Here is a 21,555-nt window from a genome sequence, read left to right as displayed (position 1 = left end):
ATGTTCTCTCTGAAATTAATTGAGTGTCCGTCATATTCATGCCACCTACCATCACGTACTCCAAAACAACTTGACTAAATGTTCTCATTCCAAATATACACACACACATACAAGTACTGCATGCTTTTCCTTTTCTTCAACTTCTCATAGAAGACTTTTTATTTTATTCATTCAAATGATCATGACTATGTATGAGGTTATAGCCAGTGAGTGAAGGAGTGGGCATGCACACTAAATTGGCTTACTGTCTTAAATGTCAAACCTAACAAACAAAAGCTTGCACTGATTGATATTCTTTTTTTTTTTATATAATTATTTTCTCATGGTTTTATGTTTTGAGGTATACTATATATATATAAATATATATATCTTAAGTATATAAATAATAATAGACCCCATCACCATCAAAATGTATATATGGAGATAATTGATAAAATTATCTTTAAAGAAAACCAATGCATGAGGAGATGGTCAAAAACTTTGGCTGCAGATGAGCCAAATTACATAATTTAGTTGGACTTCAATTATCAAAAATAAATAATAAATAAAAGCTAATTTTTGTTCACAAGAAATACTTTTTTCTAGAATGAGATAACTCCATATTCTTAGCCAATTGTTAGTCATAATTATAGGTAGGCAGCCTTCACAAGTCTCTCACCGGCCGGCCTCTTAATTATAAACATTCTTTCTTAATTCTCTTGCTCATGTAAAATCCCACGCGGCCACGCTACATATTTAATAAAGACAGAAAAAATTCTTATGGTTGAAAAATTATATAATTAGATTGTTGTCACAAGTGGGTCAATGCTCTAAATTAATTATAAGAAATCAATTAATAATATATAAAAAATTAGGAAGTAACTATAGCATCCAAATTATCTCATTTCTTATGATAAGTTTTATTATATTATCATGTAGTATTTTAATAGTTTAATCTAAGTAGATAATAAATTGGTTGATCAAATATTGAATTATCAAAAAATACAAAAATAGATTAAAAATAGTTTTTAAAAAAATCAAATATATCTAGCAATTTATAGAATACCTTTTCAAAATTTACTCTGCAGTTGTTTCTCCCTGTTCGCTCTTTTTTAATAAATTTATGGTTTATCCACTTTTTTCAAATAAAAAAATTTTTACTCTGCAGTCCCTCGTCTTTTGGGAAGTGCGTATATTTTGAATCTACGCACGTTTTATAGGGACATTGGATAAGCATTTAACAGTCTGCGCACCTTCTTCAACTACTTCCACTCTCCTTTTTTCCAGCAAAGATTATACGGGCTTCCGCAAATAACGCTCATAACGTATATATATATATATATATATATATATATATATATATATATATTAATTTAATGATTTTTTGAAAAATTATATATGGAAAATTTCGGAGATACAGAGAGAGAGAGAGTAAACTTCGAATAACCATAATTTTGAAATATCAAAATTCAATAAGAAAGAAAGAATATAAAAATAGGAATGGCAATTACGTGAATAATAGGAAGGCATGAGGGCAATTCCGTGAAAAGGTGGGCTATAGAAGCGCAAAGTCGTTACCTTTGATACGCATTGTGGCGCGCCGACTTCTAAGACGAGATCCCGTGACTCGCTCACACCTGATAAAACCTACGCCATTCTCCCCGCCATCCTTCCAAATTCCAATCCCTCCAAAGAGATCCAAACCCTAACCCTAGTTCTCTCTCTCTCTCTCTCTCTCACGCAATGGGAAACAAATGGAGGAGTGCCAAGCAGGCGTTGAGGACCAAGCTTTGCTTGCCGATGATTGAGGATGATGACGATGCGGAATCGTCCAGGGAGGTTGAGGAGCGTAGATCGGGTTCGTCTCGGATGACTATGGCTTTGGGGTCACGTTTGATGAGGTCTAGGACGCTGTCGTTCTTTTCGGGGAGTTCGTTGTCCAGGTCTGGGAGCATGGCTTCAGAGGTTTGGCTTTTCCTAAGTTTATTTTTTGGTATTTTATTCTGATAGAAATTTTGATTTTTTTTTTTTTTTCGTTTTTTCGTTCTAGGTCGATGTTTGTGTTTATTTTTTATAGCAAGTCTGAATCGTCATTCACATTGGTTTTCTGAATCTTCATTATGTATGAGATTTCTTTGAATCTTAGGTTTTATTGTTGTTGTTGTTCTTATTTTGTCTGTGATCTGTGTGATATGTTCTCCATAGTATGATTTTTTCCATTGTTATGAAAAGGCTGGACCTTTCCGGTTCCGGTTGTTGCTTGTTTTCCTTTTTTTTACTGAAAGAATACCCAAAAGTTTAATTTAGATGGTGAAATTACTGCAATTATTAAATGTCTCTTTCTATTCTGCCTTTTGCTTTTGATTTGTTACCTTTTTAATTGTATATTAAAATTGAACAATTTTTTGGATTTTATTTATTCGATTTTGCCACGTTCGGGCCTTTATCTTTGTTTTATTTTCTCTTTAATAAAACATATTTTTTTTAAGAAAACGTGGTAAATAACTGAAATAAGTATTGTTTCTCTAATAAAATGGATAAATTATGGTTTCCTAAATATGTACTTCTCCCTTTTTAGAGAATTTTTCGTTTTCATTATGATATTTTAAGTGCTAATTTACACTGCTGGTTAGGATGGGATTTCAGTCTGCTATTTCATTTTTAGGAAAAGCGACGATTTTGATAGATAAAACATCATGCTGTTTTTCTCCTTTTGATGTTATTTCAAATCATGGTCTTTGGCTGATCTGTTTTTGTACTTCTTTTTCACACTTTTCCACCCTTTTCATTTTGTTTGTTTTGGAATTATGGACTATATGTTGTTTAGTTCATCTGGGGAATAAGAAAGTTTTGGCTTTGCCTTTTTCTAATTTCTCCAAAGTTGATTAGCAGCACATGGAGTTGATGTTTCCTTGTGTTTTTAATTGACCATGTCTTTTGACCATTGTTGGTGGACGTACTAAGGTTCAGTGTCCAAGAAGGAGACGCAATTTAAAAGTATAACCTTGATTTACCCATCATTTGGTGATTTGGATGGTCAAACTCTTTTAAAAGCTATGTTGGACTTTCTTGCTTGCTGTTTTGTGGACGTCTTCAGATAACCTTAGCTTGCAAGCAAGTTTGAAATTCTAGTTACTTTTTTCATTGAAGAATTCTATGGGCATGCTTCCCACCACGAAATCAGATGGTTTTCCTCGCCATAGGTTCCTGTGGGCGTGGAACACCATATACCAGTACGGCAGTACCTATTTAGTGAACTGCATGCTTTGTATTGAATTAAATATTTCCTTTTTATCGTTTTGTGGGGTCTAGTGTGGACTAGCAGGCGTCTTTTTGCTGGGATCTTTGAGCATGAACATTGATAAATATATTTTGAATTTTTACAATTTTTAATTCGTAAGATACAGTGATTACAATTTTTCTTTGTTTTGTAATTTTTCAAATTTAGAATCATGAGACCAGTGTTTAGAATATATTCATCCATGTTAGGCTGTCCTTCCCATGGATCATTAGATTATTTGGTTCCTCTGTTTCAAATCTACTTTCTTTACAGGGAAAATGTGCTATATGTCTCGACACCATGAGAAGTGACCGTGGTGAGGCCATCTTCACTGGGGAGTGCTCACACGCCTTCCACTTCTACTGCATCTCATCCAATGTGAACCACGGGAACCTCAAATGTCCAGTTTGCAGGATGAAATGGAAGCAGATCCCATTCCAAAGTTCCCAACCACATGATCAGTCTCAAGGCAGAGCGAGAGTGAGCCCATTAGATTTGCCTCAGGATGAGCTTAATAGTTCAAACATACATGCCCGATCTACCAACAGACAGCGAAGCAATGCAAACTTCTGTCACTCTTCAGAGCCTCGTGTTTTCGATGATGACGAGCCTGTTGGTCTGCAGCTTGAAATGACTGAATCTGCACTGTATGAATGCACTAACAAGGTGCATGTCAATGCATACACTGAATACTCAGCCATTCCAGAGTCGGTTTCACAGGAAAATTTCGCTGTCTTGATTCATCTCAGGGCTCCAACAGTCTCTGCTGAATCACAAATAGCCCGTGCGCCTATTGACCTTGTCACCGTCCTTGACATCAGTGGAAGCATGGAGGGCACTAAACTTGCACTCCTGAAGCATGCCATGGGTTTTGTGATCCAAAATCTCGGACCTTCCGATAGGTTGTCAGTCGTTTCCTTTTCCTCTACTGCAAGCAGACTTTTTGGTCTCCGTCTCATGTCTGAATCCGGGAAACAGCATGCTCTGCAAGCTGTTAATTCTCTTACTGCCAGGGGAGGCACAAACATTGTTGACGGTCTCACAAAGGCTGCCAAGGTGATTGAAGAGCGCAAGGATAAGGTCCCTGTCTGCAGCATCGTACTCCTTTCTGATGGTCATGACAACTATAACGTTGCTCCTTCTTCTGTTGGTGTTGAATTATCTAATAACAACTCGCAGTCAAACCTCGTTTCATTTCTGCCACCATCCTTCAGGGGTATCACTGGCCATCAACTGCCAGTTCATGCATTTGGTTTTGGTGCGGATCATGACGCCCGCATGTTGCACTTAATCTCAGAGACTTCAGGTGGAACATTCTCTTTTATTGAATCTGAGAATGTCCTACAAGATGCGTTTGCTCAGTGCATTGGCGGGCTCCTAAGCGTGGTGGTGCAAGACATGACGTTGGTTGTGGATTGCATACATCCCGGAATTCAGCTCAAAGATATCAAATCTGGGAACTATGAAAATCACGTTGCATCACATATGAGGACAGGAAGCATCAGTGTTGGGCAACTGTACGCAGATGAGGAGAGAAATTTTTTGTTGTCCGTCAATGTTCCACCTGATCAAAACCAAAGTACTCTTCTACTCAAGATCGGCTGCTCTTACAAAGATGCAGTTTCAAAGAGAGTAATATGCCTGGAATCTGTTGAAGTATGGCTCCCAAGGCCACAGGCCGTAATTGTTACAGAGTCTCAAACAATATTAATGTCAATGGAAGTGGACCGGCAGAGGAACCGGCTTTGCGCTGCAGAAGCCATGGGTGAAGCCATGGCTGTTGCAGAGCAGGGTGAGATGTCAGAGGCAGTGTCCATACTTGAAAATTGCAGGTTGATGATATTAGAGTCTCTAGCAGCACAGTCAGGTGATCAGATGTGCATGGCATTGGATGCAGAACTGAAAGATATGCAAGAGAGGATGGCAAGTACGCAACGGTATCATTCATCAGGACGGGCTTATATGTACTCGGGTTTGAGTTCACACTTACGGCAAACAGCCACCACACGTGGGGACTCAACAGACTTGAATACAACAATCTGCAATTATCAGACTCCATCTATGGCTGAAATGGTTAGTCGTTCCCAGCAACTGTCTTTTCCTCATCAAACTACTACTACTACTTCACCAGTTTGGCCATCAAGCTAAGCCCTCCTACGTGATCTAAATCAAAGCAATCTCCATCCAGTATCATTGTCTTGCTTGCTCATTGATGAAGATATATAGCTGGGAGTACTGTTTGTTTACAAGTATGTTTCGTTTCTCTTGTTTGGGCATATATAGATGGAGGGAAGACATACAGTTAAAAAAAAAACAAACCCAACCAACCAAAAGGAATCATGCAGTCTAACAACTAATTGTTGTCTTGTCAATTAATAAGCATCCGAAATAGGTAGGATTAATTCTTTTAGGGTTTCAGCCTTTCAGGTTATTGATTTAGAGTGGAAATTTGTGTAGGGAATTTATTTCATTTTTTTTTTTCTTCTCTTCTTGGAATTTGTTTGTTTGTGTGTTTTCTGGATGTAAAAGGCATAAACTTGGAGAATGCTTTTGGTTTTTTTCTTAAATGTGGTTTTGGTTTTTTTCTTAAAACTCGGAGAATGCTTCAAAAGTGGAATTGAAAAAATATGATTTTTTTTTTATAAATGCGATAAGTGCAGTTATGGACATGCCGTGGATTGAGAATTGATCTATGCATTCTCACCGGATGACACGAAGTTTGGATTAACAATTAGAGACCCGTTATTACTGTTATATACAAGTGAGGATTTGAGTTTTTTGGACTAATATTTATTATATGTTTTTTTCTTCTTTTGAAATGCATATCAACGGATTAAGTAATAGGTGGATTAAGTAACAGGTGGATGAAAACCTTCTCAATATTATCAACTTTTTTTTTACTATTATATTATTTACAAATAATTGATGTTTTTATTATCTGAATTTTACATGAATTTTTTTGAGAAATAGCATTGGTGTTTGATATTGGCCTAACCAAGTTTTTTTTTTTTGAATAAAATGGCTAAATCACTAATTTACTTAAAAGAAAAAAACAATCAAACTCAATGTTTGCTTATTTGAAAAATTATTGTAATAGTACACCAATTTTCTTTGGTCACATTAATATTTTTTTTATTATAAAATAGGGATAACAAATAAACTCTCAATTTTGATTAAAGGAAAAAATTTAAATCTTTGACTTTTAGTTTTGTTTTCCAAAAGATTTTTTCAAGTTTGATAACAAATAAACTCTCAATTTTAAATTCAATATTTGCTAAAATTAATTATATTATTAGGGTTTTAAAGATAAAAATCTAATTTTATTTTCTGGTGTAAAACAGGAATTATATGTATATATAATATGTACATAAATTTATTTGTTAGATTTTTAATTTTTAATTTTTGGTTAATTGGTTGTCGTTTTGGGAGCTGAGAGCAGTGAGAGAATCCAGTTATATACCACTTGAACTGTGTCTAAAACCCTGGTTCTTCTAGTTCCCTCTAATGGCGATTTGGATGAAAAGGGGCTAGGGTTCCTGGCCCTAGCTCCTCAATGCTGCTTCATATCTACCGGTCGTCGAGGCCCAATTTTCATCTCTTCCTTCCCGGAATCCTCTCTCAGTTCCACCTCCTTCCTTCTCATGCTCTCAAATCCTCATCTTGTTTGCTGGAGGCTGAGCTTCCGACCGATCATTGTGTTGATGCAAACGGCCTGGATGCATCATCTCGTTCGTTATTGGGCGAAGTTGGGATCAAACCCTTCTGGTTTTGCCAAAGTGAAGGGAAAGAGGGAAACTTTGTGGAGGGGATGATGGGTTTGACCCATGGATTGGAGGATTTTCGAGTTTCTCAATTTGAAAGGTGCCATGGCTTGGCGAGGAAAGGGAGATTGAAAGAGATGAGGGCGGTTTTGAGGCAAATCATTGATGAAGAAGGTCAATAAAATTTCTCAGCAAGCTGAAAACTTTTCTTTTTACACGTCGTCTTTTATATTGAAAATGCTTCATTTAACAATATCTTTGTGATAATTTTCAATTTAGTAATGAATTTTCCAATGTGTTTTGCTCTTAATCTTTTGGTTCCTACTTAGTTTTGCTGAATTTGAATCCAATACTGAAATTCTGTTCTGAAAATAGTCACCTTGAAATATATTCATGTTTCTCTCCATTCTCTGGTTATGATTTATGACACCTTCACTGGCATGATACCAATCAGATTATTAGTCAGCTTATTCCCAAAGTTCTATATTTTGTTTTTTTTTTCTAGTGTATAGTAATGCATTTGCCTTGTTTCATTTTGTGGTCTTAGTGATTGCTAATCCATCAGAACTTATTTTCGCATTCTATAACTCTTATAACTTAGTTGAACATTTATTTTATTTGCCCAATGTGAATACTTCTCTGGCTAAAATGCCTCTGGAAATTTTCTTCTTTAGGTTCTGGTTCAGCACCTTTTTTATGTGAATTATTATTAAATAACTTTCAAGGCTGGGACTTCAGTAGTCTTGTTTGGGACATGCTGGCAAATGTTTATGCTAGGTCCGAAATGGTTCATGATGCGGTTGTTGTTTTAAGACAGATTGATGGCCTAAACATGCAAGCCTCAATATCATCATATGATAGTTTAATGTACAATCTAAGGCACACATACTTAATCTGGGACATCTATGAAATAATTGGAGCTCAGGGAATTTCTTGCAGTGGCTACACTTACAACATCCTCATTGATGGTCTCTGCAAGCAGCAGAAGTTGCAGGAGGCTATATCTTTCTTCCAAGAGGTGAGAACAAGGAAAGAGTTTAATGCTTGCATTGTTACCTTCAACACATTGATGAGTGGATCATGCAATGTAGGGTCTGTAAGGATTGCCAAATCATTCCTCTCCATGATGTTGAAATATGGGTTTCTTCCTGATAGATATAGTTATAATACACTCATACACGGGCTATGTGTAGCGGGTTCGGTTGGGGAAGCTTTGGACCTCTCTGAGCATATGGAGAAGAATGGGATACTGTTGGATGTGGTGACTTATAACATTCTCATAAATGGATTTCGGTTGCGTGGATTAATTAGTGATACCTGGAAACTTGTTAGGAAGATGGTCATATATGGACTGAAGCCAGATCTTGTTACTTATACCATACTGATTGCAGGGCATTGTGAAAGTGGCAATATAGAGAAAGGAATGAGGATACAAAAGGAGCTCCTCGCATGTGGTTTTCAGTTGAATATAATCACATACAGTGTTATTCTTAATGCTTTATTTAAAAGAGGTCAGGTCTGGGAAGTAGAGCAACTTCTGGGTGAGATTGGAACTATTGGTTTAGATTTGGACATTGTTTGTTATTCAACTCTCATTCATGGCTACTGCAAGCTTGGAGAAATTGAGAAGGCGCTTGAAGCATGCAGGTTGATGCGCTATAAAAGAGTGATTTGCAACTCATATGCACACAGAGCAATTCTTTCATGCCTGTGCAAGAAAGGAATGATGGCAGAAGCACAATGGTATTTAGATAATTTAAGCAACAGTGACCAGCCGGTAGACATTATTTTGTATAATACAGTGATAGATGGATATGTGAAATCTGGTGATGTTCATGGGGCAGTTGGGCTATATGAACAATTAATCCCAAAGGGGATGACCCCAACCATTGTCACATATAATTCACTTATATATGGATTCTGTAGAGTCGGGCAACTACAAGTGGCAGAGAACTTCTTTAGGACTTGCGAGCTTCATGGATTGGTTCCCACTGCAGTGACTTACACTACATTAATGGATGCGTTTTGTAGAGCAGGGAATGTTGATGCTACACTAAAATTATTTGATGAAATGGTCTGTAAAGCAATTAGGCCTAATGTTGTCACCTACAGTGTGGTTATGAAAGGGCTCTGTTATCAAGGGAAGTTAGAAAGAGCTATGGACATACTAGAGCGTATGAGCTCAAATGGTATAGTTGCTGATCAAATTGCATATAATACCATCATACAAGGGTTTTGTGAAACACGGAAGAAAAAAATGGCCTTCAAATTTTTTCTAGAAATGGGGAGGCAAAATCTCATTCCTACCCCTGTCACATTTAACTTGCTTATTAATCTCCTTTGCATGACTGGAGAAGTTGGAAATGCAGAAAAATTCTTGAAGTACCTTTCGGATGATGGTGTACACTTAAGAAAATTTGCTTATAGCACAATAATTAAAGCGCAGTGTGCAAAGGGAATGCCATATAACGCCATTCAAGTTTTTGAAAGAATGGTGAAAGCAGGTTTTGTGGTCTCAATTGAAGATTACAGTGGAGCAATCAATCGATTATGTAAGAGGAATTACACAAATGAAAGTAAAATATTTCTAAATATGATGTTGCGTGCTGGTATTTTGCCAGATCAAGAGTTGTGTGCAGTAATGTGCAATGCTTTCTACAAGAACAGAGATCTTTGTTCATTTTCTGCAGTACAGGCAATAATTGTGAAGTGTGGTTTTAGTTATCCATGACTTATGTTTTAAGGAGAGCTGTGCATTTAAATTGACAGATGCCGTGACTTTATGAGGTACAGATTGATAAAGATTCTTGTCCATAAAGCAATGTTTCTTATTTTGCATGACCGAGCAGTTTCTTTTAATTCTGTAAATAATTAATCTATATCTCTAAGTTTCATTTTCTTTGGTCCTGCAGGTAACAAACCCATCCTTCGCTAGCAATTGGAGACATAATGCTGGGAGCATTGTTGTAGTTCATTCTATGATACACAAACACAGTTTCACAGGTGAGCAGTGTGATAGATTCTACCTTTGTTACTTGATTGCTTTATAGTGCTCTGAGAGCTTGTTTAACTAGCAAAGCTTTTGCTATTGATTTTTGTGTTTTATGTCATCATTTGCTTATTTGGGTGATAAATAAATGGTTTGATTGTGTTTGTTGGTGAGACTCTCACAAGGAATGCAACTTAATTTTTAATTAATCCATTATTATTCGTATCTTATGTTTATTTTAAAGCCACAAACGGCCATAATGTCTGTAATTTAAATAAAGCTGGCATCTTCTGCAGAAATCACAACCCAAAAGAGATGGTGGGTGCCAATGAGCTGAACCATCAAGACAACATGTGCGGCTTTGAGATGTCTTTATGCGTGTATCATCAACATCCACTCAGATGATGAGCCTCCGAAAAGTCTCTGATCAGCTACCATGAGAGAATTAGACACGCTGCTCCCGTTACCATTTCTAGTAACAAATATGTGGATGAAGATGGAAGCTATTGTTAGAGTTGGATCTATGAATTCTATTTGCAGCACTAATTTTGGAGTGGGAAGTGGAAAGTGGAAAGTGGAAATATCTCTCACACTCACTCTATTATGGTCTGCACCACTTTGATTCTCAATGCATCACTTCCGTGTTTTCTCTGTGATTGACCATTAGCTGGACCTATTGCAGACCGGAATGGTGGTTGGTGATATATCACAATGAATCATCCTTATACAATTCTAGTGGAGAATGCTGTTGCTATCCTGGTCTCCGCCTTTTCGGTTTCACTACGAATGGATCCTCCTCCAACACCGGATGTGCCTCTTCTTCCTCCTGCACCAGCACCACCAACATCTGATTGTTTGTCGACAATGTAAGTCGGTTTCTTTTATCATTTCTTATCTTAATATATAATACTGCTTGTTATCTTATGTCGAAAATGTCGTCTAATATGCTAAAATTTCCATTTGTTAGCCTGTGGTGTTTGTGCTGCTGTGGATTATGGAGAAGTTGCTGCCCACCTCTGTTTGACGATGAATTCGGTCGGTTGCCACTTTAAATTCATGCTTATGAATGTGATTTTTGTCACATTTTACACACAGGTTGCAGAACAAAATAAACCTTTCTGTTTGTTGTGTGACTACAATAATGTCTCTATTTCTTTTTCTCTGATTTTCACTAAATTGCTACATGCATCATGCATGTGTATGTAATGTGTATTACTGCAGTCAGTCTTAAAACTGAGTTTACTGTTCTGTGTACCCAGCAACACTGTGATGCTCCCATCTGAATTTATAATTGGAGGACAGTTCAATTTTATTGCTATTTCTTTTTTTCTTTTTTTAAGATAAAAAAAAAAAGAAAAGAAAATATCTGGTGCAGGGGCACTCCTTCCTAAGCATGGCATAAATAATGGCATGTGGTGGTAAAAGGATAAGAAAAGAAGTGCCCAGTCTTTTCAGTACACAGTCTTGTTAATAAACTGTCATCCTTGTCCTTCCAACACACAGGTATATATGAATGATATCTCTCCAGTCCAAGCCCACCCTCATCTTCATCTCTCATCTTCATCTTCACTCATTGAAAATTTAATTTATTATTATATTTTTCAAACCCTTTAAAAGATTGAAAGCGCGTCAAACCAACAATCCCAATTTTCTAAAATCTTAAAATTTTTGGTAAAAAAAAATACATGCAGATTTTGCATGATATATAAATAAAGAGTCAAGACATAAGAGATGGATGGGAAGTTACTTATCAACAAGAGACCACTTATTGAGGACCTAGTACCTAGTGTCCACTGAATGAATTATTGCCAACCCTATTACGTGCATTAAAAACATTTGAATTGGTTCTTTGTAAGGATGTTCCCAGAGGAGTATACATCAATGAGTATATATATATAATCATACCAACAGTAAAACATTTATTCATAGTAAGTAGCAATGATATATATGTCCCTGCAGAGGTTCAGATTAATAAGTATATAAAAACAGTAAACATTTATTTACAGTTTCGTATCTTGAAAAACTCAGTCCTAAATATTTATAGTTTCGTAGTAAGGATGTCCTTGTTCCCTCAGAGAAGCTCAGATTAATAAGCACATGTAAAAGCAATAAATGAAAAGGAGGATCAAGAGATCATATATATATATATATATATATAAAATTTATATGAAAAGTAGTATAATTGAGATGAATTAATGTATAGAAAAAAAAAATGTTTACTTTCCAACTACATAGGGAATGACAATGTTATGGTGTTGTAGGCCTTTTGGGGGTTATGCATGGAAAGGGTATCAGTTGGCGTGGAGGGAAGGGTAGCATGCTTGGTCTGGTCACAGGTGGTTGCTCAGCATGGGTGACTTACTTTCAAACACTCACTCACTCTATATATTCCTTTAATGTTTTAATATAATATAATATATATGTTTGAGTGAAGAGTGAAAAGAAAACACTAAGTTAGAGATATTGGATTTGTGAGGTCATGGAGGAAGTTAATGGAGTTTGTTTTTCACTTGGCTAGTTGCCCATTATTAATCTCATGATGTATATGTTTGGATAATAATAATAAGAATGATAAGAATGAAATATTGAAGAATCATCCAAACATGAAAGTATGAAACAAACACCTTATCTTGATCAGAACCACAACCACACACTGTACTGTTCTCAGCACCTTCTATGGCAGTGCTAGACATGTTTGGGGCCCAACCACTACTACTACTACTAGCTACTACTATTAGCTACTACTATTACTACTTCTTATTCTACTAGTAGTAGTATATACACCCAAAAAACAAAACCCAGTATTTTGAAAGAAACGTTAAAGAAAATGAAATGAATAATGAGATGCAGACAGCTCTACAAACACACATAACACACCATTCATTGCTCAATGTTTTCTCTCTTTCTTTCTCTTTGTGTGTGTGTGTGCAGTGTGTGTCTCTCTCACCACCTCCATAATAATCCAAGTCACTACAAGTTCGCACGTGTGTGTTTGTGTTGGTGCTCGTGTGCTAATCACCCTTTTTTATATACACTCATGGAAAAGTGCACACAAAGGTGTCATCTAGTAGTGGATGTTTGTATGCTTGCTATTAGAAAGGTGAGCAACCAGGCAGGGGCAAAAAAAAAGGCAGAGTGCAGTGAGGAAAAGCTAACTAGCCAAGAAGGATATGGAGAAAGAGGTGGTGGGAATGAGTGAGTCCAGATTCAAGAGGATTTGTGTCTTCTGTGGTAGTAGCCATGGCAGGAAGAGGAGCTACCAGGATGCTGCCATAGACCTTGCTCATGAGCTGGTAGTATTAATTCCTTTCTCTTTAATTAATTTTATTTTATTTAATTGCTTTCCCCTTCTCTCTTCTATATATATATATATATATATATCCTTCTTATTTTTAGTTTTTTACTGCTGCTTGTCAATCAACAAGGTTGTTAATTTATTTTTATTTTTTATTAAATGCATTTATATATAAGCAATGAAATATTAATGGAATATTCTTGCTTTGTGTGTGTGTGTGTGTGTGTTTTTATTTTTTTAATGTATTTGATACTGTCGTGCATTCATGAATTTCCTCACCTTCTGTTTCATCTCAAGTACAATACATTAAGTAGCTAACTCATTTGTGAATGTACTACTTTATGAGTTATTAGAAATTAGTTTCATAAACACAGAAAGTAATTAAAGTGGTTGGTTTGGTTTGTGCATGTTTGAAGGTCTCAAGGAACATTGACCTGGTTTATGGTGGTGGGAGTGTTGGATTGATGGGATTGATCTCCCAAGCTGTTTATGATGGAGGGAGGCATGTTATTGGGTAAGTTATCTTTGTATTCACTATTCACAGAAATACTGAACAACAACAACAACAACAGCAAGAAGAAGCACAAAAGTTATATATTATAAGCACTGGTTTTGTTTCTTCTTATTGTATCTCATTCTCATGTAGTCATGGTATTGTCTCTCTCTCTCTCTCTCTCTGCAGAGTGATTCCCAAGACTCTCATGCCTCGAGAGGTATCTTTTTTTCCTCTTGTTCTTTCTCTCCCAAATATATAACTGAATATACAAATGAAATAAAATAAAAAAATGCAGAAAAAACTTTGTTTGCTTTCTTCTGTTCTATACTTCTATTAGTAGAAGGTCAGAGTGACATAGGACTTCTTTTTAATAATGGTTGAGATATATCATATATATGAGTTTTTATTTTATTAATCTTTGTCATCTTTAATTGCTATATGTGTTTAATTTATTCTTGGAATTTGTATGCATCCAAGTACAACTTGTGAGTTGTGACCACCTCTTTGTTATATACACACACATGTACAGTACTGCTGTACTGGTAATGGTCATAAATTTATGAAAATTTTCAATGCTTTAATGGTAAAATAATTGCAGATAACTGGTGTGACAGTGGGAGAGGTGAAGGCAGTGGCAGACATGCACCAAAGAAAAGCAGAGATGGCCAGGCGTTCTGATGCCTTCATTGCATTGCCTGGTTAGTTAGTGTTCATATATATATATATATATATATCCAATAGCATTACCACCAACCAAGACAAGTTAATGAATTTATAATAGAAAAAAGCAGATCACTTGTAATTTCAGACTAGATACATGCATGTCCTCTTATCTCAGTACCAAATGCATTTTCTGATACCATTTGCAGGAGGATATGGAACTCTTGAGGAGTTGCTTGAAGTCATAACATGGGCTCAATTAGGCATACATGACAAGCCGGTAAATCCTCACTTTTTTTATGTATATATTTTTTTAATAACAAAATAAAATGTAATTTGTTTACTTAATTTACATGTTGAATTCACTGCAGGTTGGATTACTGAATGTGGATGGATACTATAATTCATTGCTTTCATTCATAGACAAAGCTGTAGAAGAAGGTTTCATTAACCGGGGTGCCCAAAATATCATTGTCTCCGCTCCTACAGCAAAGGAACTTGTGAAGAAATTAGAGGTGTGTGATTTTATACTATATATCAAACATGTAATTTTATTTTTTTTTTCCTGTGCCATTGGTGATAAACTGTACTTCTTAAATGGAGATGCTTAGATTATTGTTTTTTTTTTGGGTGTTTCAGGAATATTCTCCTTGCCATGACAGAGTTGTTTGTAAGCTGAAATGGGAGTCTGAGCAGCAGATTGGGCAATCCCCTGTTTGTGGACTTACAAGATAAGAGTGATAACAATATTCTTCTTCATGGATGAATTAATGAATTGTCAAGAGGGAATGGACTAGTAGAAAATTTATCCAACTTTTTATACACTCTTTTGTGGGGGAATTTATTTTTGTAATATATCACAAGAAAAACCTCAAAATGTAGAACTTCAGTGTAGTATTTCTCTTCATTAGATTCCTAATCCATCTTTTTCATTCATCATCCTTTATTTTATCTCCTCTTATCCTTATATTTTTCACTGTTAACAATCTTTTTTTTTTTTACATTACATCTGCTTGCACAGAGAAAAAAAAAGTAATTTTATTTTTCACCCAAATTAAAAATCCCTGTCAACTATTGAGTCGAGGATTTGAGAGTTTGGGACTTGTCCACACAGATAATAAATTATTTTGTTCCATATAATTTTAACATATTTTTTTATAAATAAATCACAAATTCATTAAAAAAGAGCAAATAAAGAGAAACAAAGTACAAAAGATAAGACAACAAACAAAAAAACAATACAGGAAACTACTATCCTCACCAGGGATGAGGAGAGCAGAGTACATAAAAAGCAAATAAAGTGAAAGAAAGAAATTTTAACATATAACTAAAATAAATAATTTATTATTTTTAATAAATAAGCGATTTATTTATTTATTTTTAAAATAAATAAATAAATAATTTGAGTTTGGATAGGATTCACCTTGTGGGCCACTGGTCTTATCAAAGTAAACCTTCACTAAAAATGTTGTGTTTGTGGAGATCTTAATCAGAATTAATTACGGTGCTTTTTTACTTATTAGAAATAGAATATGCGAGAATATAACATGCATCATAAAACAGCACATTTTTTAACTGTTTGACGATCACGATCATGCGCATGATTAGATATGATTATAGATCATTTCACTTAGACAAATTTAATCTAAAGTTGCAAATGGATAGTACATTCATTTATCACCAAATAATCGAATATTGATCCAAAAATAATTTTTTTAAATTACATCAATTAAAAGCTTGTGATTTTTTTTTTGATAAAATCAATTTTTAGTTTTTTAAACTGATCAATACAATTAATCTCGTAATTGCGTATATTTTTATATTTAAATAAACACAAAGTAAATTAAAAAAATAAAAGAAATAAATAAAATACCAAATTAATATGAAAAAAAATAACCACTTAATCTTCCACTCATAAGAAACAAACACATAATCACCCTCCATCATTTGAAATAAAAAATGTGTGAGCACTAAGGTTTGATATTTTTTTTCTGATTATAAAATATAAAAATTAATTTAAAAGAATATAACCAATTTTAATAATGTTAGATTTTTTTAAAAAAATAAAGATGGAAATACCATAATTTATTGGAGAAAGAAACAAGAGTCACAAAATAATAAGAATATAAATATGACTTGAACAAACAATAAAAAAAGAACAACATTAAGAAAAAAATATACATTGATCTGGGTCAAAATAGGCAAAAAAACAAAAAAAACAAAACAAAACAAAACAAAACAAACAAACAAACAAAAAACCTTCAAGCATCGTAATCTTAAAGACCCTCTAACAACTATTGAGGTATACTCTAATACTAATGGGAGATCTATCTGAATAATGTTAGAATTGTTAGGGAAGATGGTTTCAATAAAAAAATAATAATTAAATAAAATGAACCTCCAAAAATAATCCTATGCTAAAATGTGATAGAAAAGTCAAATAAACAGTATTTGTCACTCTTCCTTAATAGCTTTATTTTTGAATTTTATACCTTAAAAAATAAAAAAAATTGGATCCAAGTTTTAAATTTTTTTTTTTTAAAAAAAGGTGGATAAACCATATATATTAATAGAAAGAATAAATACAAAAAAGCATGTAGCTCTAACAATGTCTCCATCGGAGCAACAAGATACCCAAAACTCAAAACTCAACCCCCCAAAACACAAAATACCCAACCACAAAAAAGAGGACAAAAAATCGTCCTCCATCCACAGCCAACAAATTTTAATTTTTCATGCCGGAGAAAAAAAATATTATTCATTTTTCATAATATATAGTTTCAATGGTTTCCCTCTGATATCTCTTTTTTTGTTTTTAAATTTAAACAAGCCAAATAACATGTCAAGAGAATAATAATTTTATAATTTAGTATATATATATATATATATATATTTGGTTAATAAGCAAAATGAACTAAACAATGGACATAGGCCATTAAAAAAAGGGTATTTGTATATTTATCCATTCGCATACTACTCCATTCGTTTGACATGTCTAGTCATGAGAAAAATCTTATCCAATTATTTATTAAAATAAAAGTAAAATTAAAAGGTATTTACAATGAAATTCTAAATCAATTGTAGTATATATAGTTCATTAAAAAAATGGGAAGGGTTTTCTGTTAATAAAAATAAAGTAAAAAATCATGTGACGGATAATTTTTGAAAGAAAAAAAATAAAAAATTTGAAAGGGATTAAAATGCAAAATGCCTAGTGTTTTCCCGGTTTCTCGAACTTTCCGCTCAGATTCATCATCGTTCCCAAACTCCTCTCCTTCTCGCAATTACTAGCGAGAAACCCTAGATTACTAGCGACGTTCGTGTTGGAAACCCTAGATTCTCGCGGAGCTGATTATCGCAATCGATTGATCATGGTTTGTGATCTCTTCTTCCCTTCTGATGATCTTCGATTCTTTTGCTTTTGAAACAATGATGAGGTTTTCAAGGATTCGTTTGGTTGATGAGATATGAGGGTATTATATAATGCAAGCAATGTGTTTGAATATATGCTGATTGGATTTGTGCAATTTTGTGCTGGCATTCGAACTTATAGCGTCTTTCTTGTCTTTGATTTCATTGCTTGAAGTATTAACAACTTACTTGTGGGCAAGAGGCACAAACTTCGCATTTGCCCGTAATTGTCTGTAGAAATTGAGACTTTGTTTTCAGTTTGATATCCTTTTCATTGGCAAACTACTGGTCATGAATGTTTCGTTGTTTAAGCCCCCAAAAAGTGATTAAAGGGAACTATTTTATTGTCAAATTATAGATGAAAGGGGGAAAATCTATATTTTGATGCCTAGATTTCAAATTTTAGAAAGATTAGAAAATTGGACATTTTTTATTTTTATGTAGCAATTGATTTGAATCCATTGTTGTGTCACCTGAAGAGTTGTTGATGATTGGTTAACTCGTGCTCCATTGGTTTATGTATGGTTGGATTTTGAAAAGGATTGGGACTAAGAAATGTATTGACTATCTTCTAATGCATTCTGAATCGATCTTCTTCTCATATTCTCTATGTGGTTCTTAACTATATTTGAATGTATAGACTATCGTTCCTTCTGATAAATCACTTACTGTCCAGGTGGTTTGTAATTTTTTTCATTTGTGATGTATTGGTTATGAAAGTTTTGTAAAGCAAAGAAGGTGCAGTGTTATAATTAGTGCTTGAAGGGCAATGAGACGGCACTCATTTAGTGTCAACTTTTAGATACAAAGGCTAGTTTTCACTATTATATGTATTTGCTGCCTAGATTTTAAAATTTGGAAAGAGATGGAAATTTTTATGTCTTTATGTAGCAGAAGATCTGAATGATTGTTGTTTCACCTGACAAGTTGATAAGTGGTTAACCCTTGTTCCATCGATTTATGTATGATTGGATTTAAGAAACTGTGAAACTTAGAAGTGCGATGGGCATCTAATGGAGGCTGAATCTTCCATTCAGTTTATAACTACATATGAAATGTTAACCCAAAGACCACAATTTCTTGTGATAAATCATTTGCTGTTTTATTTTCTGCATTTACAGGTTTCCATTGGAGTTTAATATACAATTGTTGTTTTTCACAATGGATTTGTCTCTGTTTGATGTGTTGAATCAGGCTGCGAAGCTTCTTGCTAACTTGATTATAATGGGCTCTGGAATATTAGGAAGGGCTGTGGTACAAGCATATCGCAAAGCACTTGAAAGTAAGAGCTTCATTATCCCTAACCTCAGATCTACTTTTAAGAATTTATCATGTAGTATGCTTCAGTCTTCTTCTCAAGAGAGTTTTTTTTTTCAATGCACAAGTGATGTAAATAGGTCAATTAAGCATGCTAGGAAAAAGGCAGCTTCCATATATTTTTTTTTGCTTATTGATACATCATGCTAATGTATGAGCTAAACATGTGATCTGCCTTCAGATGCGAGCTAAATGGCTTTCTGACCTACATGAGTGTGATCACATACTGATCCATCTATGTTTTCTCTTTCTTTTCTTGTAATATAGATGCAAATAAAACTGGAGTTGCACAAGAAACTTTAAATAATATTCGCAGAGCAAGCCGAGCCATGACTGAACAAGAAGCAAGGCAGATTTTAGGTGTTACTGAACAATCATCTTGGGATGAGATCGTGCAGGTATTAAAGGGTTTTTTTCATAAAAAAAATTATTAATGCTATCATGATCACTTTGCGGCATGATGTTGCAAATTCCATTGTCTCACAAAGCTTCTGCAAATTTGCAAACTTTTATCTTATTTGTTCAATCAATACCTATTTCTTTTCATGCATGCAGAAGTATGACATCTTATTTGAAAGGAATGCAAAAAATGGAAGCTTTTACCTTCAATCGAAGGTCCACAGGGCTAAGGAGTGCTTAGACTCTGTTTACCAGCAGAACAGTAGTTGAAGCTGCACCTAACCTTCCAAACCTGAGACTTGTGTTCATATGTCTGAAAATTTGAAGCTTTGATTACATAATTGTTGTCCATGTACGTATATGCGTTTGATGATACGAGATGCAAATGAACTCATGAAGTTGTATGTCTATAGTACCATCATTACCTCATCATCACTGATGAACAAATTTTTGAGCGCCTCTTTTCTGTAACTGAAACTATACAATCACATCAAATCTACACAACTTGTTCTTGTTTTAGGCTAACCAGTAAGCAGTGTATTATGTGGGGTAATTTTATTCAATATACCCTTCAATGTACAGGTATGAGTCATGAATTTTCACTATGCTCAGAGTGATTCAGGTTGACTTAATATTCAGTAATTTTAAGCATTGATCAATCATTTTCTTGATAAAGTATAACTACAATATATATATATATATATATATATACATATATAGTCAAATGTGTAAATGGATTTATAGGAGCAAATTATAGCTTGGGTTTTGGTGCGCTGCGCCGCGCCAGACCAATAAAATCTAACTATATTATATGTACTAAGGAATAGGAATTATGAATTATTAGTATGTCCAGCATTAATCAGGGCTTACCAATGTGAAATCAGTTGGTGTATGTATGAGTCTTGGAAGAAGGTCTCAAACACGTGCTAGGCCTAATGTTTAGGTACCACTCCACATGGTAAGATAGAACCCAAAGTTAGACGTTACCATTTGAAGTATATACGTTTGACTTAGCTAAAGACAAGGCATTAAAACCTAATTGAATGCAAAGAGAAGATGCACATGGACTTCATTTAAGAGATTAAAAGAGATTTAAATTTATTCAAATTTCTCCTCATTCTTGTTAGGCCATATATTATGACTATAAATGCAACAAAGGCCACACGTTTAATAAACTGTAGGAGTTGACTCAATCTTCATGAGTTTGGTTTTGACCCATTTTTTGTGGTCAATGGCTTGATTGTAGACTTGAGTGTAAATAAACTGGCAGAGCATGACTTTGGATTTAAGAGACGGAAAAATCGAATAAAGTTAGGTTCCCTGAAATATGGCTCTTTGTTACTTGACTTAACATCAATTTTATTTCTATTTTTTTTAACATGATGAAAGTAAATATGTTTTTAATGAGTTTTTGATCATTTTATATTTTTAAGTATTAGAATGATAGTTTGGGGTATTACATTATTATATATAATAATAATATAGACAAAGCCACACCACACAGACAATTTTATTACTAAATCTCAACTATACATTATTTAAGTGAAATATTTTAATTACAATGATGTCATTATTATATTTTTTCAATGAAAAAAGAGTTTGGATTTTTATAATAATAATTATTATTATAATTACTATAATAGCACAAAAAAATCTTACTCATAAGTCATAACAAAGAGACTAATGGTGGAGTTATCTACCTAAAATAAAAAAACTGATGGAGGAGTTAGTTGCAATTAAAATAAATAATAGGAAGTTTTTTTTATTGAATATTTAAAATGTAATATTAATTGTTACATCACTATAAAAATGTAAAACAAGAGAAAAACCTTTTATCTGGTGAGATTTACAGTTTTCTATCTTTCTAGTTTTTTCTCGCTGTATTTTTTTTACTACATCATGTATTTCTCTTTAATAAAATCACCACCTTTTTAATAAAAAAAGAAAAACCTTTGATTTTTGACTTTA

General features: G+C 34.1%; 4 protein-coding genes across 4 annotated transcripts; all 4 read left to right on the top strand.

Annotated features, from left to right (window-relative positions):
- Positions 1-1,585: 1,585 nt before the first annotated feature.
- LOC120269802 (E3 ubiquitin-protein ligase WAV3-like) lies at positions 1,586-5,573 on the top strand. Its single transcript, XM_039276887.1, has 2 exons — positions 1,586-1,944; positions 3,533-5,573. Exons 1-2 carry the CDS (start codon positions 1,723-1,725, stop codon positions 5,405-5,407), a joined length of 2,097 nt encoding a protein of 698 aa, XP_039132821.1. The 5' UTR covers positions 1,586-1,722; the 3' UTR covers positions 5,408-5,573.
- A 1,133-nt stretch (positions 5,574-6,706) lies between these two features.
- LOC120276037 (putative pentatricopeptide repeat-containing protein At1g13630) lies at positions 6,707-11,335 on the top strand. Its single transcript, XM_039282784.1, has 6 exons — positions 6,707-7,194; positions 7,695-9,807; positions 9,933-10,023; positions 10,306-10,615; positions 10,692-10,875; positions 10,977-11,335. Exons 1-2 carry the CDS (start codon positions 6,813-6,815, stop codon positions 9,749-9,751), a joined length of 2,439 nt encoding a protein of 812 aa, XP_039138718.1. The 5' UTR covers positions 6,707-6,812; the 3' UTR covers positions 9,752-9,807; positions 9,933-10,023; positions 10,306-10,615; positions 10,692-10,875; positions 10,977-11,335.
- Positions 11,336-13,058: 1,723 nt separating this feature from the next.
- On the top strand, positions 13,059-15,399 carry LOC120276043 (cytokinin riboside 5'-monophosphate phosphoribohydrolase LOG3-like). The gene is made up of 7 exons (XM_039282790.1): positions 13,059-13,302; positions 13,721-13,818; positions 13,987-14,017; positions 14,399-14,498; positions 14,670-14,740; positions 14,832-14,975; positions 15,100-15,399. Exons 1-7 carry the CDS (start codon positions 13,180-13,182, stop codon positions 15,193-15,195), a joined length of 663 nt encoding a protein of 220 aa, XP_039138724.1. The 5' UTR covers positions 13,059-13,179; the 3' UTR covers positions 15,196-15,399.
- A 2,298-nt stretch (positions 15,400-17,697) lies between these two features.
- Positions 17,698-20,106, top strand: LOC120277733 (mitochondrial import inner membrane translocase subunit PAM16 like 2-like). Its single transcript, XM_039284586.1, has 4 exons — positions 17,698-17,834; positions 19,066-19,153; positions 19,456-19,586; positions 19,744-20,106. Exons 1-4 carry the CDS (start codon positions 17,832-17,834, stop codon positions 19,855-19,857), a joined length of 336 nt encoding a protein of 111 aa, XP_039140520.1. The 5' UTR covers positions 17,698-17,831; the 3' UTR covers positions 19,858-20,106.
- Positions 20,107-21,555: the final 1,449 nt, after the last annotated feature.

Source organism: Dioscorea cayenensis, chromosome 2, assembly GCF_009730915.1.
Source record: "Dioscorea cayenensis subsp. rotundata cultivar TDr96_F1 chromosome 2, TDr96_F1_v2_PseudoChromosome.rev07_lg8_w22 25.fasta, whole genome shotgun sequence".
In the NCBI taxonomy this organism is placed as follows: domain Eukaryota; kingdom Viridiplantae; phylum Streptophyta; class Magnoliopsida; order Dioscoreales; family Dioscoreaceae; genus Dioscorea; species Dioscorea cayenensis.
This window is presented reverse-complemented; position numbering and strand designations above follow the sequence as displayed.